Below are 14,380 nucleotides of genomic sequence, written 5' to 3' on the forward strand. Positions count from 1 at the left end.
TATTTCTAAAAGGCCATCCACTGTGGGCCACCATTTATTACCATAAACGGCCGAGCGGAGTTAAAGTTTTTCTATAACAATAAATTATAATTGTTTTATTTAAAGAGAAGAAGGTTCTCTGTCGAATAGTAACGAAAATTAAAATTTAAACTTAATATTGATCGAAAATGTTTAGAAATCAACCAACAGTCTCGAAAGCGAATCAATTTGAGACTTATTCGGATTTGGTCAGCCAATTACAAAAACCAAACAACATATTTAAACTAACCATAACGCAAACAAGGTGGACAAACCTATAAAAATGGAAAATGCTTTATAAAAATACGTATATATCTATATTTTTGTGAATAAATTTAACAGTCTATTTTAAAAACAGAATAATTAAAGAATCTGCTTCTAAGGCAAATATATGGACATTTTTGGAAATGAAACGGACAAATTTACAAAAAATATTTAAAATATATAATAAATTAGAAACCAAAAAATATATTAATCTTTAGCCTATACGACTATCAAAATTTTGTCACTTGGGTATACCTGGTGTCCAAGTAAAAGCAACATGCAATTGTAAAAACGCCCTGTCCCAAAAATTAAAAAAAAAATTCTATTGCAAAGAGAAAATGCTGAATTTCCGAAATGTCCTGTAGTGAAACCAAACCTGCAAAATGTTCTTATATTAACCAGAGTTTGAGTGAGGGAGTACCGTTCCTCTCCCCTCTAAAAGAAACCCTTTTCTTGGCGTAACTCCAAAAAGGACCTAAACCTTTTTAATTTTAATAAAATTTTAGTCGTTAAAAACGGTTTGCCTAAGCTATCAATCGGGCTCTCACTGACAGACTTGCGATTGATTGCCTCACCAGCAGGTGGCGTTTTATGAAAGTCTATAAATTAATAATTTTTGAAATAAATAATAGTGAAAACCGCATCTCCATATCTTTATCCTAACATGAAAAAAGCAGTCAAATAAAGGATGGTCAAATATTTTAAGGATTCCCAACAGCTGACATACACTATTAATATATTATTGTCCCAGACTACAATTACTACGGCACGGGAAAAGCTCTTTTTAACAACTCGCAAGTTTATTAAAAATGCGCCGAATCTTTCGGCGCCTCCTGGCGGTCATTTCAGAAACTAGAAAATAATTCCCAGCTTTGTCTGTTGACCAATTTGCTTAATAATTTATTTTCAAATTTCTGCCGCCTACCATGTACCTAATAGCGTCTCGTTATCGGGACACCCGGTATATGATACTTTGGTATATAAAAAATATTCCACGCCGTTTTATCTGCACGCATAGGTACCGCAAATATTTGCATTTTTCGATATTATATTTAAAGCAACAAAGACATCCACGTTGTTTAATTAAGCACCACGGCCTGGCACATCAAAACAAACATCCCATGTTTGACTTTCGTCGGTGGACGCGTTGAAATCACGAAGAAAGGCATCGATTGTTGTTTTTTTTAACAAGTTCGAAATACGCAATTCTGCGACGTATAATATGGGGTGGGGAGGTTTAAATTACGGAAGCCGTAGAAAGTAATCCGTGCAAGTCGGATACAAACTCGGTTTAATTCGAGAACATCGGTACTTGGGTGTCTTCACGTTTGAAGGTTTTCACTTCGGCCTTAAAATCGTAAATATATTTGTCCCTAACAGTTTTGCCGTTCCTTTAGGGCTTTGTCCATTTCCTGGTAAGTCGCGTAGAGGTCCGGGTTGGGTTCGAATACCTGATCGAATGTTAGAAACTGAAACAGAAAATTTATATACGTTAAAGCGGGCGTGGTGCGTTTAAAACCGCGCCCTTCGCGGCCTCCGATTGGCCGGGCGACGCGTAGGCCACGCCCACCGCAAGTTAAACGCCTCTAGTTGTAGCGAGTAGAACCGTAGATACTATATATATTATTTTTTAATTTGTATATTGTTCTATCGTTGTAATCCGACACTTATAATCCTTATAATTTGTTTATAACGAACGACGTACGCGAGACACGATGTACATACATGTTGGTGTCCCGTGTTTTAACACTTGTAAATATAGAGATGTTTTATCTAGCACACATACCTATACTTATATATAGCGAAGTAGTGAACATAAAAACCGTGTAGGGATGAAATCGTAGTGTTTGTAATTTTGTATTTTCGTCTAGCGTTTGTAGTGACTAAATCAGAGTTTTCCATTTACCATTTCCGAGGGGCTTTTGTTTTTTCGTATATCGACTAACACATTAACTATAACGTCAACAGCGGCCAGTTTTTATAGCTGTAGGTGCCGTAGAGTGCTCTCATTTTCTCGGCATTGTTAGTGAGTACACCTGTTTGGGACGGGTCTGCCGTCCCAACGCTGTCACATGCAGGGTGTTAATGGAAATGCGGTTAACCGAAAAGATTGTCTTTGTTTTTCCTGTATACCGACAGGATAAATATTTATAGTTTGATCTTTTCCACATCAATTTTCGTGAAAGTGAAAGTTAATTACGCCTTTTAATGCTATATTTTTATTTCTTTTATAACTTTGGCAATTAGAATTCAGAATCTCAGATACTAAGCACTATATAATTTTTAAATGACGAAGAAAAATCGTAAATTTTGTCCTAAAAATTAACTTTTGTTTAACTTATTACGAAAAAATCTTCATCTCGAATAGTTTGTAAAGATATAACTAGTTTTTTATTTAAAGATATAATATAAAACGTATATTTTCAAAGTATGTTGCAATTAAAGAAAGTGAGGGCACAGGCTAAATTAAATATAAGTGCTATAATAATGAAATTATTAGGCGCACGGTTTTACGCCTCTATATGCGTTTTTTATACGTTGTAATGGTATTATACAAGGTATTTATTGAGCGTGTAGCGTAATTTATTTATTATATTTAATTGTCCTTTCAAACTTTTTTTTTAGGGGTGTTAATTGGGAAGGTCGCTCTTTCGTTTTTTTTTCATAATTGCATAACATTTGTCATTAAAAAATAGGAATGGAAATTTGGATTTCTACTAATTTTAAAACATTTAATTTTTTCAAAGAAACTTTCATTGGGTGCGTCCGCTGTTCATGAATCGAAATTGCTGACGTTTCGCCAATCACCCTTCTCCAAAGCTTAACTGAAACTGGTCTGAATTTTACTCTGGACCTGCTTTTAGAACATCCTCACCATTTTCTACACCCTAACATACATTTTTCCATTGTTATTGTAATAATTTTCCATTGTTAAATATTCTTATACAGATCTTAAATTTGGTCATTCGGTTTGTAGAAAAACTACGCTCAGAACTCTATACTTAATGCATTGTCATCACCATCCAGCTCAAAAATAATCGGTTATCAACTCTCTTGGGTACAGAGATGTAATACTATCTCAACCCAAATCACTGAACCTAAAACTTAAAACACCTAACATATGCATTAGAGATACATGACAAAATACACTTCACTACAATCTTCGAAAGAAAATAAGTCTTAAAGCAACTCCACATTTGCCATTGTCGTCCTTCTTTAAATTCAAAACATAAAAATATCAAACCAGATTCACCACTTTTCCATAAAACTCTCTCAACATCTTCGATCCGTCAAAGATAAAATTTCGTTGGACAGTTTACAGCATTCTAATAATTGAAGTAACGTGGCTAAAAATATCAACTAGGATAAAGGAACATGAAACAAGAAACATGACTGCGACCACTAAACTCATCAGTAACTGCTGCTGCTGTCATGAGACCGGGATTCAATAAAACTAAAACTCTCAGATCTTTCATCTTTCAGTAACGTTCATGCCCCCCCCCCCCTCCCCCGCCCACAAACGTATATAAGAAGGTACAGAGTAGAAAGCAGACCAGTTTCCGTTAAGCTCTTAATTAAATTTTGTCTTCAAAGTGACAACAGATTCTTTACTTAAACGCTACGTATTTAATCAACACCCTGTATTATATCGAAATCCTTACGTTATTGTAATTTTCTTATTGTTTTGGTCAGATTTGGTGGTCCTTTTTTTTGCGAGAAATTTGAGAGAAATGGCCACGAAATTCATTGACGTTTGCTGTATTTTATTTCCATATCTACATAGTAGGAAGTTTTAACTGTAGCATATTAATAACCTATTATATATAGCTCAGTCGAGAGGAGTAGCTGTTTTCGTTGGCCGTATACACGTCTGTGGTTGCTGCATTACTAAACAAAAAAAAATCATTTAAGCGTCGCCTGTATGCCGTAGACACTTCTTGTATTGGTGGAAACGTTAACAAAGACTTATACCGATTTTTTTTTAATCAAGTTCCGCAGATACTGGGCTGAACGGAGACACTGGCGAGAAAAAAATGGACGCGATGTCAGACTACCACGCGCAGGGACGTCGGGCGGCGCAGGAAGGTAAAAATAGGGGCGGCCAGTAGCGTAGCAGAAAATAAATAGAGCGCTTGTCAGTTTTTTTTTTGTTTTGCGAGAAAGTCTATAGGAGCAACTAGGATCCGTATAGATATTTGAAACGATTTTTATAAATTTATAGAATATTTTGAGAGCGTTTGGGTTAACATTGAATTGAATTAAAGAACAAATAACAAGAAGCAGCAAACTAAGAAGATATTCAGGTTAATAACTGTGCAGTTTGTATGCCTATAACGATTGTTATTCGCTAACGAGCGGGTATCCATCATCCACAATTATTTTTGTTTGCTAGTAGAGAAATTTCAGCCCGATGTAGACCAGTTCGTCGATCTACAATCGTCAGACCGTTTCGTTTGATTATAACCGGCTTTTCATTTTGTAAAGGAAAAAATAAAAAACTGATTTTCTCTCGTTTTCAAGAGACTCCTAAAACAAATTAATTTTTAGACCCTTTGACGTAGTATTTCCATTATTTGAATCGTGCTCGGTTTGTTTAGGAATGACCCAAACACAAACCAAAAACCGCCAATTGTATTTGTCCTAAAAGCTATCTCAAGAAGATGCAAGACTAATAAAATCCAAAGCATAACCTACAAGTCTATAAAATCAAAAAAAGTTTAAACCGTGCAGTCTGGTCAAGGTTGTTAAAAAAAAGGTAAATGGCAACCAATCACTGCAAAAGAAACAAACTTACCGTCAGGTGAGAGGCTGAAGCTATAACTGCGTGGTGAGATGGACTAGCGTATAAAATCAGTTTATGCTTTCGAAATTTGGAGAAGTCTGCGATATTGCTAAACTTTTGCAATTATATTTATGGCGAACAACCATCAGCCAAAGAGAACTTGGCACATGTAAATCTCCTAAAAGAATGACAAAATCTCAATTTAGAATAGTTTGGTAACAAAAAGCTCACGATTATCAGATTCTTTTTAAGAAATTCTGAAAAATCATTGAAACTATCCCTATAGGCAAAAGTAAACCTGTAATAATGAGACTATTAGGCTCACGGTTTTTCAACTCAAAGATACGAGAAAAAATTCATTCTGTATAAATGTTTTTGCTTGCTTCAAAAATAAAGTTCGCAATGCTTGACGTTTGTTTTTTAGAACAGGGCACCGAAAAACAAATATAAAACTTGCTTTTTTTTACGGATTAATGACAAAATGTTAAATATAAATGTTCTAAATAAGACAAATATTCAAACAAAAATTCGAAATATTTACTTTTTTGATGTCTTTTTTTTTAGTCGCCTTTACGTCAATAACTAATTCAGTTTATTTTAATTTACTTACGATACTTGTGCTCGATGGAGTATTTGGCAGCTTTCTTATTTTGACAGGTTCGTAAAAATTATTAAATGAATGGGCTATAAGGCGACTGTAATATGTGATGCGATGATTGTGTTTTGAAATTTGGTTTTGTACCCTGTGCAAAAAACAAACTAACGTTATTTTTAAACCAAGCAAAAACTTTTTTTAAAGAATGTTTTTCCGTACCTTTCACCTTTTTGTCTATTTGTCTGTCCTCTTGTCTACTCCATCCGTCGATATATTGTACTGTACACGTAAAAATTGTTATAATTTTGCATCTATATGACGAGCAACACATGCAAATCTACCTGAAATAACGAAATTTGATAGAACTTGGACTGCTCTAGCTTGAAGAAATAGAAGCTGTTAAAGACGCGAACCGTATGGGCAGGAAAATACGCAGACCTAGATCGTATTGAGTCAGTCTATCGTGCGCAAGGGTTTTCCGTTTCTCGACCGTCGAGCCGACTCGATAAAATATTCATCTCTCATCGTTTTCTCGTATCATTGGAAATGTATTTTCCGCGGCCTTAAAAAGCCATTCGTTACGAATCGATTTTCTAATAATAGAAGTTTTGTATCGTAACGCGGTAATAATAATCCCCGATACGAGGAATTATATTTCCCTTTTACGAAAAAAAAAAACGGAAATGAAAACGCCGCGGCACACTTTTTGAGCTTTGAACGGCTAGTCAATATTTGAAAATGTCTGGCCGTACGTACGGATTAGCCGAACGTAAATGGGAGGGTTGTTTGTATCGATTCGGGTCCAAGCGGGGGACGAGTAGGATGGGTTCACGTCAGACGGCGAAAAGTTTCGTCGGATCCCTTAGAAATGGGGCTCGATTCATTATTAATATACGCGGCATTGCTAATGTCTCCGATGAAAATTCCTTACGACATCCATTTTGTCCTTTATTTTGTTTTCACAATTTTGCGAGGTATCTCATTTATCTGTAGAGATCGAAACATGGTGCAATGAAAATTTCCCTCACCTAAATTTATTGGCCCACAAAGAAGGCCGTCTCTTTTTATAGCCCCAGTTGTTTTTCTTAATCGTATAGGAACATATTACATGTCATTGCTGACCGAGACTAGGAAAATTATTGTAAAATTTTTCGAATATATAACTTTATTTAAGATTAGATAATTTTAACCTGATTGTTGGCAGAAGAATTTTTTTATTAGAATTGCACCTTAAAATTGAAGTCAGTAAGTGAAGCATTATGTACAAAACCTGGCCAGTTTTTTTTAATTGTTTTTTTTTGTATACTTTACCTAGAGCTGGAGAAAATTGATCCTCTGCGAACTTAAAGATTCTCCTTTGGTTCGAACGGAGGAAGCAAAAAGTAACCAAAGCTAACCAAACCTGCCATCCTATTTGATTTTTGCGTAGGATAAACCCGTTTGACTCAGGAGAAAATACTTTTTGAGGAGTCTGGGTTCTGTCCTTTCTTCGAAGCTGTTTATTCTGAAATTGATTTGGTCGTACACTACCAAATATATAACTGCATATTAAATTTACACACACATTTCTTTTTAGTAACCCTAGATAAGATAATTCTCCCTTGTTTCCTATCATAAAAAAGCACATTACTGCGAAAACTCCATTTTTCTATAAACATTTCCACCAGAAGTGCCGATTATGGGACACTGTATACTTATATATTGAAAAACATGATGATTTTCATGGCTTTGATTACTTTTGGTTTAAAATTTAAATAATTAATTTAATTTTTTCGTTATTTCATGAATAACGGCTAAAATATTGTTCGGAAAGTCATTTCGTTTTTTTTTGGGGAACATGAAAGACAGTTTTCGTATAATGAATAAATATTTTATTAAATTATATATTGGCCATTCTGGTCCAACACCTTTTGCCATCTTTCTGGCAGTAACATAATTCCCCTCTCATAAAAGTTTTGGTCCTTGCTGGCAAAAAACTGGTTCAGGTGGTTTTTGACATCTTCATTTGAGGTAAAGGTTTTGCCATCCAAAAAATTTTGCAGGGACCGGAACAAATAGTAGTCGGAAGGCGCCAGATCTGGAGAATATGGTGGATGTTGCAGTACGTCCCATTCAAGCTGTAAAAGTTTTTGGCAAGTGACCAAACTTGTGTGAGGTCTCGCATTATCCTGGTGGAACACTACACCCTTCCTGTTGATTAATTCGGGCCTCTTCTCTTTAAGTGAATCATTCAATTTGTCCAGTTGATGACAATAGACTTCTGAATTAATCGTTGTATTGTCCGGCAAAAGCTCAAAAAAAAACGATTCCTTTGACATCCCACCAAACGGAGAGCATCACCTTTTTTTGGTGAATGTTGGCTTTTGACACGCTTTGAGTCGGTTCATCTTTTCTGCTCCATGACCTCTTGCGTTTAACATTGTTGTATACAACCCATTTTTCGTCCCCAGTAATAATCCGCTTCAAAAATGGATCATTTTCTTGACGTTTGAGGAGCGAATCACCGTCAACGCGACGACACAAATTTCGCTCCGTAAGGACATGGGACACCCACACATCGAACTTCCAGGTTAAGCCCATGCCTTTCAAATGGCCATAAACAGTCGAATTCGACAAATTTAATCTCTCACCGATCTCTCGTGTGGTTATTCGCCGATTTGCATCAACTAATTAATGCCTTTATCGCATCTTTGTCAGCTTCGACCGGCCTTCCAGACCGTGGTGCATCTTCGACATCAAAATTGCCGGATCGAAATTTTGCAAACCAGTTCTGGCACTGGCGTACTGTTAACACGCCTTCTCCATACACATCCGTCAATTTTTTTCTCGCTTGGACAGCATTTTTACTTTTTCTGAAGTAAAAAAGTAAAATATGACGAAAATGCTGCTTATTGCTCTCCATATTTAAAAGGGCACCAACCAAAAACTACTGCGTAGAATTAATAGAACTTTTTCACACACAAGCCTTGCAATATCAGCTCTCAAGACATATAATGGTTAAGCGGCTTAAGTGTGAAGTTGGTTTCGAAAAAACGTAATTAAGTCCTCTGACGGGAAACAACGAAATGACTTTCCGAACAACCTTATAATATTATTCGGTTTAAAAAGGTTAATAATGATATTTTTCAAATGTTAATGTATATAAAAATGTCGACTCGATGTTAGAATGATAGATAGTGCTCTAAGAAATACCATATATTAACTTTGTTTTGGTTTCATTTTAGAAGAGCTAATCAAAAATTCGCTGTTTTGATTCATTTCGAATATAGTTACAAATCGTTCTAGGATGGTCATATTGATTCTGTTCTCCAAATCTCCAATTTTAGATTTATACGGAATATGTATTGTGGAATAGTATTCCTTGCTTTATTTTTGCTTTTAACTTTCTTTGTGTAATAAATTTTTTTTTAACGGTGAGTGGATAGGATATGAAATTATCAAACTTTAGGTTCATATTTTTAGAATTCTATTACGACTTCCCTATATTCCCGATTGTTAAAAAAAACCTTTCATAACATGGATGGTTGACCCATAGAAATTCAGTTAGAGCTTAATGAATGAATACTTATCAACAATTATATGGTATTTTTTTAATTCCGAAGCTACCTAGTGTGTTTTTGTTAACTTTGCTCCATATTCATTAATTATTTTCCAGAGGCAATTGTATTTTTTAAACCAAAGCAAACTTTCTGTTATAAAAACGCACTAATAATAATATTCAAAATGCTACAAAAGTTCAACTAGACGTTAGTTGTGGTTAGTTTTTACTAAGTATTACTTAGAGTTTAGTGATGGTTTTCTTGAAATCGATCTCGCCTAAACTATCGCCGAATATCAAGTTAAAATTTGTCTTGATTTTGCAATTATCGCAATTTTTTGCCGACCTGTCTATCTAAATAGAAGAACCACTCGGGGCGGAAAAACGTACCTAATGAATCGAATTAGCGCCGGCCCCTTTCGAGTTTCCCTATTTTAGTGGCGTTTTAATCTAATGAGCTTTATAATACGGTTTTGAGCAAATAGTTCAATTTATCGATTCGTCCATTTTACGCGGATGTTTATTTAAATTAAGTCGACTCGTATTCGTTTGACGGTAGTTCTTGTTTATTTATTTTTTTTATAGTGCACTTTAAGTACAGTAATGGTAGGTTCGGCGGTACTTTTAGTTCTTAAAGCACGAAACTGTTATTTTTTGTAAATGGCGCTCATGCATTTAAAAAAATAAATTAAGAAAATTTTCTGCTGTATGTAAATGTTTGTAGTCAGGGTAAATTGGAATAATAAAGAATGAAATTATTATTTGTCCAATTCAAAGTTTAATTTAATTTACAGTGTATTGATGGGCTAATTTTGTTGGACCCTAATCCGGTTGACCGCTAAAGTCGCCACAAAAATAGGTCTGAAGGTGATATATGCAAGTAACAAATATATTACTAGTACTAGTAAAAAAAAATGTAAAAAAATAAATAAATAATTCAAGTTACACAAGCACCAAACTTTTTACGAAATCCTACAAACCTTTTTTTAAAAATAACTTTCGGAATACATATTTTCAAATAATATAAAAGAGTTGCAATCTTACTTTTACCCGCGAAGTTTAAAATTTGAGTGTAATTAATAAAATGAGCATATGATTTATAAGTGAAATCCATCTATAAAGATTTAAAATACCGTTTTTATTATTCAAATTTTACCCCCGAGTAAAAAAAAAGTGGTTATGATAATAAATTCCGCATTCATGAGATCCCGTTAGTAGTTAGTCTAAGGTGATTCGGTGACACGATTCGCCCCAGACTAAGGTGACAAGATATGTATATTAAGTTTGTTCCAACCGATGCGATAACCGTTCCTGTTCATGGGCACATGAATAAAGCGTTCCAACCATGATCGTAAATTTGCAACAGTGGGAACTGTTGGAATACGATTTACACGTCTACTGGATTCTTCCTGCGTCGGCTGTTGTTGAATCGAACTTGTGCTTACGTTTCGCCAATCATCCTGTTGGCTTCTTCAGAGCTTAACTTGACAGTTTCAGTTAAGCTCTGAAGAAGCCAACAGGATTATTGACGAAACGTCAGCCATTCGATTCAACGACAATCGACGCAGGAGGAAACCAGATGTTTTGTAGATAGCAGATTACCATCATGATCGACTTTAGCGTGGAGGTTGCACAATTGGCTAAATTATTTCAAAATTACCAACCACATAATCCACCTTTTTAGGTTTACGTTATTTAGGTTAGAATTTGAAATGAACTATGCCGGAACGGTGCTAAAGCATAGGGTTTTAACAAATCTATTAACAATGTAAATTTTACTGTGGTGTGATGCCCAATTTGACCTTCGAATCCTGACTATCGAGGTGCCACAATATGAAATTGATAAAAGCAAATAACTCATATAGAATTCGAAGCTTTCCCAAACACGTAAAAACATCCCACCGAATTTATCGAGATGGAAACGTACCGGAAATTACATTTAATTTCGTATTGCCGTAGGGAATTGGATGTTGTTCGTCAAAAAGGCATAGTCGACGGATTTAATTCTGCCGAAAAACGCGTGGGCTTCGTAGCCGGCATCGATTTTCCCTGCGTCCTCTCCTTCCCGCCCGGAGCGACGTCTCCCGGAAGACGCTCCGGGGAGGTGGCGCGCGGGGTAAAGGAGATCGGTGTATACGGATTTCGCGTAATCGAAAGAACGGAAATCGGGCCCGAATTTCCTCGCCAGCGAATTTTCGTCCTGCCAACCAAAGATATCGTCCCGGTTGGTATCGGGTAGCCGATCCGTGTCGCCATCTATCGTCGCCGCGTGCGAACCCGGCGCTTCGAGCGGTTCGGTCGGTCGCCGGCAGATGGCGCGGAGCGCGCGCGGTTATCGATTCCGGCCGTCCGCGTAACAATGGATTGATCATCAACCGGGGTATCGGGGGGTTAAAAATCGACCGCATATAAACAAAAATCGTTTGTGCGATGTTTATTCTACTCGCTACAATTAGTTATACACACGGAAAGCATCTAAATATTAAGGGTGCAGAGTCTATGGTGTAATTAAAAACAAAAATGGCCAACACAATCGATATGACGTAGTTCTAAATACATGTCTAATACGAAAAATACGAAACGATAAAAATAGTGACACTAAGGACTAAGGAAAATACATAAATATATGTAGGCAACGGTTGTACGGATGGTGGAGTTGTTCCCTGGTACGTCACACTGATTTTCCGGGAGAATACACTAGCGATTCCTGGGGAGGAGAACGTCGGAGGCCGCAGGACGTCTCTGGTCATGTCCCGCACCAGCAGTAAACTCGGAAACAGTACTGCTGTGACAGGACAATATCAGAGCCGTTGGGCGGTGGATGAAATTTCAACAGAAGACGGTACACGGAGGCGGCGGACGAACAAAAGGACGTGAGACGGGCGCGGCGCGATACGCGTCGCGACGCGTCCGACCAGACGACTGAGAGGGCGACACCGGGGGGGTGATGTGCGCGTCGCGACGCCACCCCGCCGGCGCGCTCGCTCACCGTCCCGTTTCCATGGCGACAGATCGCGACCGCGCCCCGCATCACTAATGCATGTGCGAGAGTGCGCGTCGCGACGTCTAACGGACAAGGGGGGAACGTATTGATTATGTGTGTGCGCGTGTAGGGACTCACCTTCCTGTTGATCGGATGGAGCAGCAGCTCGTGCAGCTCGTCTTGGCGCTTGCTCTTGAAACTGTTTCGGGTCCTGCGTACACACCCACCCATGTACAGGGTGTTTAAAATAATAATCGCCAACATTCAGCTGGAGATTCGTCATCAAACAAAACAAAAAGGCCATATTAACCCCACATAGCTACTTAATATACCTAGAATGTGCTTAAAATAGACTTTTACATATAAGGATATTGGAAATATATTCTCGGCATGTTTGGCGGGGGATTGGCCAATTTTGGTGGGCATATAGATAGGCCCATTTCGAAGGTATTTTAACCTTATATAAAAAAAAGTAATAAATGCGAAAATGTTGTTCAAGTACTTTTAAAACTTATTAATCTTTGCAACGGTATACAACCTGTACGGGCAAACTCCTGTAACCTGTCAAAATTAAAAAGACATTTTCAATTTTATAAGGCACCTGTAAGTTTTTTAGCAATATTGGAGACATACATTTATTTGCATTGATGTATAACAGAAACCACATTTTTCGTCTGCATTGATAACTGACCCTATTTTTCATATAGAGATATCAAGACCTGTAGCCACTTTCTTATGTCGTAGGATCCCTTCGAAATGCTCCAAGTATGTTGGTATCTACATCAACAGCCTATTGCGTCCAAAGGAATCTGGCGAGACACACGGCTATTGGGATACACTTGACTCTGCCCATAAGCCAAAAAGATGTCTCGATTCTGTGGGGGCGGCCATTGTAGAGATAACAATGAGATTCAAAATACATAAAAAAAAAATAAATAAAAAGAATGAAAAATTCGTTTCCTTAAGCAGATTAACAAAATCCGAACAAAGGCATGTTAACAAAAAATGACATTTGAACTTATTCGTGCCTGAATGGAAGGCGCTAATGTTAATATTTAGTAAAATAAAATTACCTCGTCGATTCACCTGTTTTGGCTACATTAGTATCGTTAATTTTCCCAGGGTTTTCGAGTTTCATGGCTTATCATTGTAAAGAGCTTCACTTAATATTTTTGTGAATACTTTTAAATATTACAAAAACGGATTCAGTTTGGTTATCCCTTCACCTAGCACTTTGGCCACAAGCAGCATATCCTATGCACTAATATTAGGAATCTTTTAGGAGTCGACAAACATATCACATAATATATTTTTTAACATATTTGAAAATGAAATTAATTGTACATGGAACGTTTTAAAGAATCTTACTCCATGAAAACTAAGAGTATTCATTAGTCTAAATTGTATAGTGAAAACTATACAACTTTATGTGCAAATATTTTTGTAAAGATTTTATTGTTTTATTATTGATTCTATTCTATATAACTATAGATAATGCCGTGTGTCTCTTGCTCGAAAATACGAAAACAGAACGTACATAAATATATTACATTCGTCGAACCTTGCTAGAATATAGAAGTAAGAATATAAATTCAAGCACATTCTGGACATAAAACTATTGATATTAATATTCTTTATGCTATGTGGGACGTAGATTCGGAAATGTTTACTTTCCAATGTTCAAGTTTAAAAAAAAAACGACTTTTATAATTGCTAATTTTGCGTTAACCGGATTGATATTGCAAAGTCCAGTACCATAGTATTCTCAAAGAGACTTACGCCAGTGACTATTTTACTTTTAAATTGACAAAACGTATTTTTATAAACATTTATTTTTTCTATCCTATCGAAATCTAGTCCTAGTCCATCATCAATGACAGTGAGGATTTGTTTTAAAAAATATATATTTAACACCACGTACCATGGAAACTAAGTGTGTGACCGAACCTACCTTTATATGAACCTTTCTCAGTTTTTTTGGGATGACTAATCTTCGCGCAGCGTTGGCCCTAGCTTTTTGAAACACCCTGTGTTTAACCGTATACAGGATAGGTCAGATTTTGCGTGCCAAACTCTCAACGGCCGTTAGAAAATCATTTTTATGAAAATGTGCTGGACATTAAAGTTTACATTTTTCAAATGTATATGTAAGCTCCACAAAATCCAGGATGAAAACCTTTTCATTATGCACCAATTGAT

General features: G+C 36.4%; 2 protein-coding genes across 4 annotated transcripts in view; one reads left to right on the plus strand and one right to left on the minus strand.

The window, feature by feature from the left end:
- The window catches only part of LOC132701542 (RNA-binding protein Musashi homolog 2), a 100,676-nt gene that overhangs the window by 67,319 nt on the left and 18,977 nt on the right, over window positions 1-14,380 (plus strand). Inside the window, exon 3 of one of the 3 annotated variants that reach the window (XM_060669568.1) lies at window positions 4,274-4,368. The exons of the other annotated variants lie outside the window; for them this stretch is intronic. The gene's annotated coding sequence lies outside the window, so the exon portion shown is untranslated. The remainder of the gene's footprint in view (window positions 1-4,273; window positions 4,369-14,380) is intronic. 3 annotated transcript variants of the gene reach the window in all.
- LOC132701543 (uncharacterized) overlaps window positions 1,626-14,380 on the minus strand; it is a 32,122-nt gene continuing 19,367 nt past the window's right edge. Inside the window, exons 5-6 of the mRNA XM_060669569.1 lie at window positions 12,320-12,392; window positions 1,626-1,751 (exon numbers count right to left, since the gene is read on the minus strand). Coding sequence (XP_060525552.1) covers window positions 1,656-1,751; window positions 12,320-12,392 — 169 coding nt within the window. The 3' untranslated portion in view covers window positions 1,626-1,655. The remainder of the gene's footprint in view (window positions 1,752-12,319; window positions 12,393-14,380) is intronic.

This window comes from Cylas formicarius, unplaced genomic scaffold (genome assembly GCF_029955315.1).
Source record: "Cylas formicarius isolate icCylForm1 unplaced genomic scaffold, icCylForm1.1 PGA_scaffold_4__25_contigs__length_36172078, whole genome shotgun sequence".
NCBI lineage: Eukaryota > Metazoa > Arthropoda > Insecta > Coleoptera > Brentidae > Cylas > Cylas formicarius.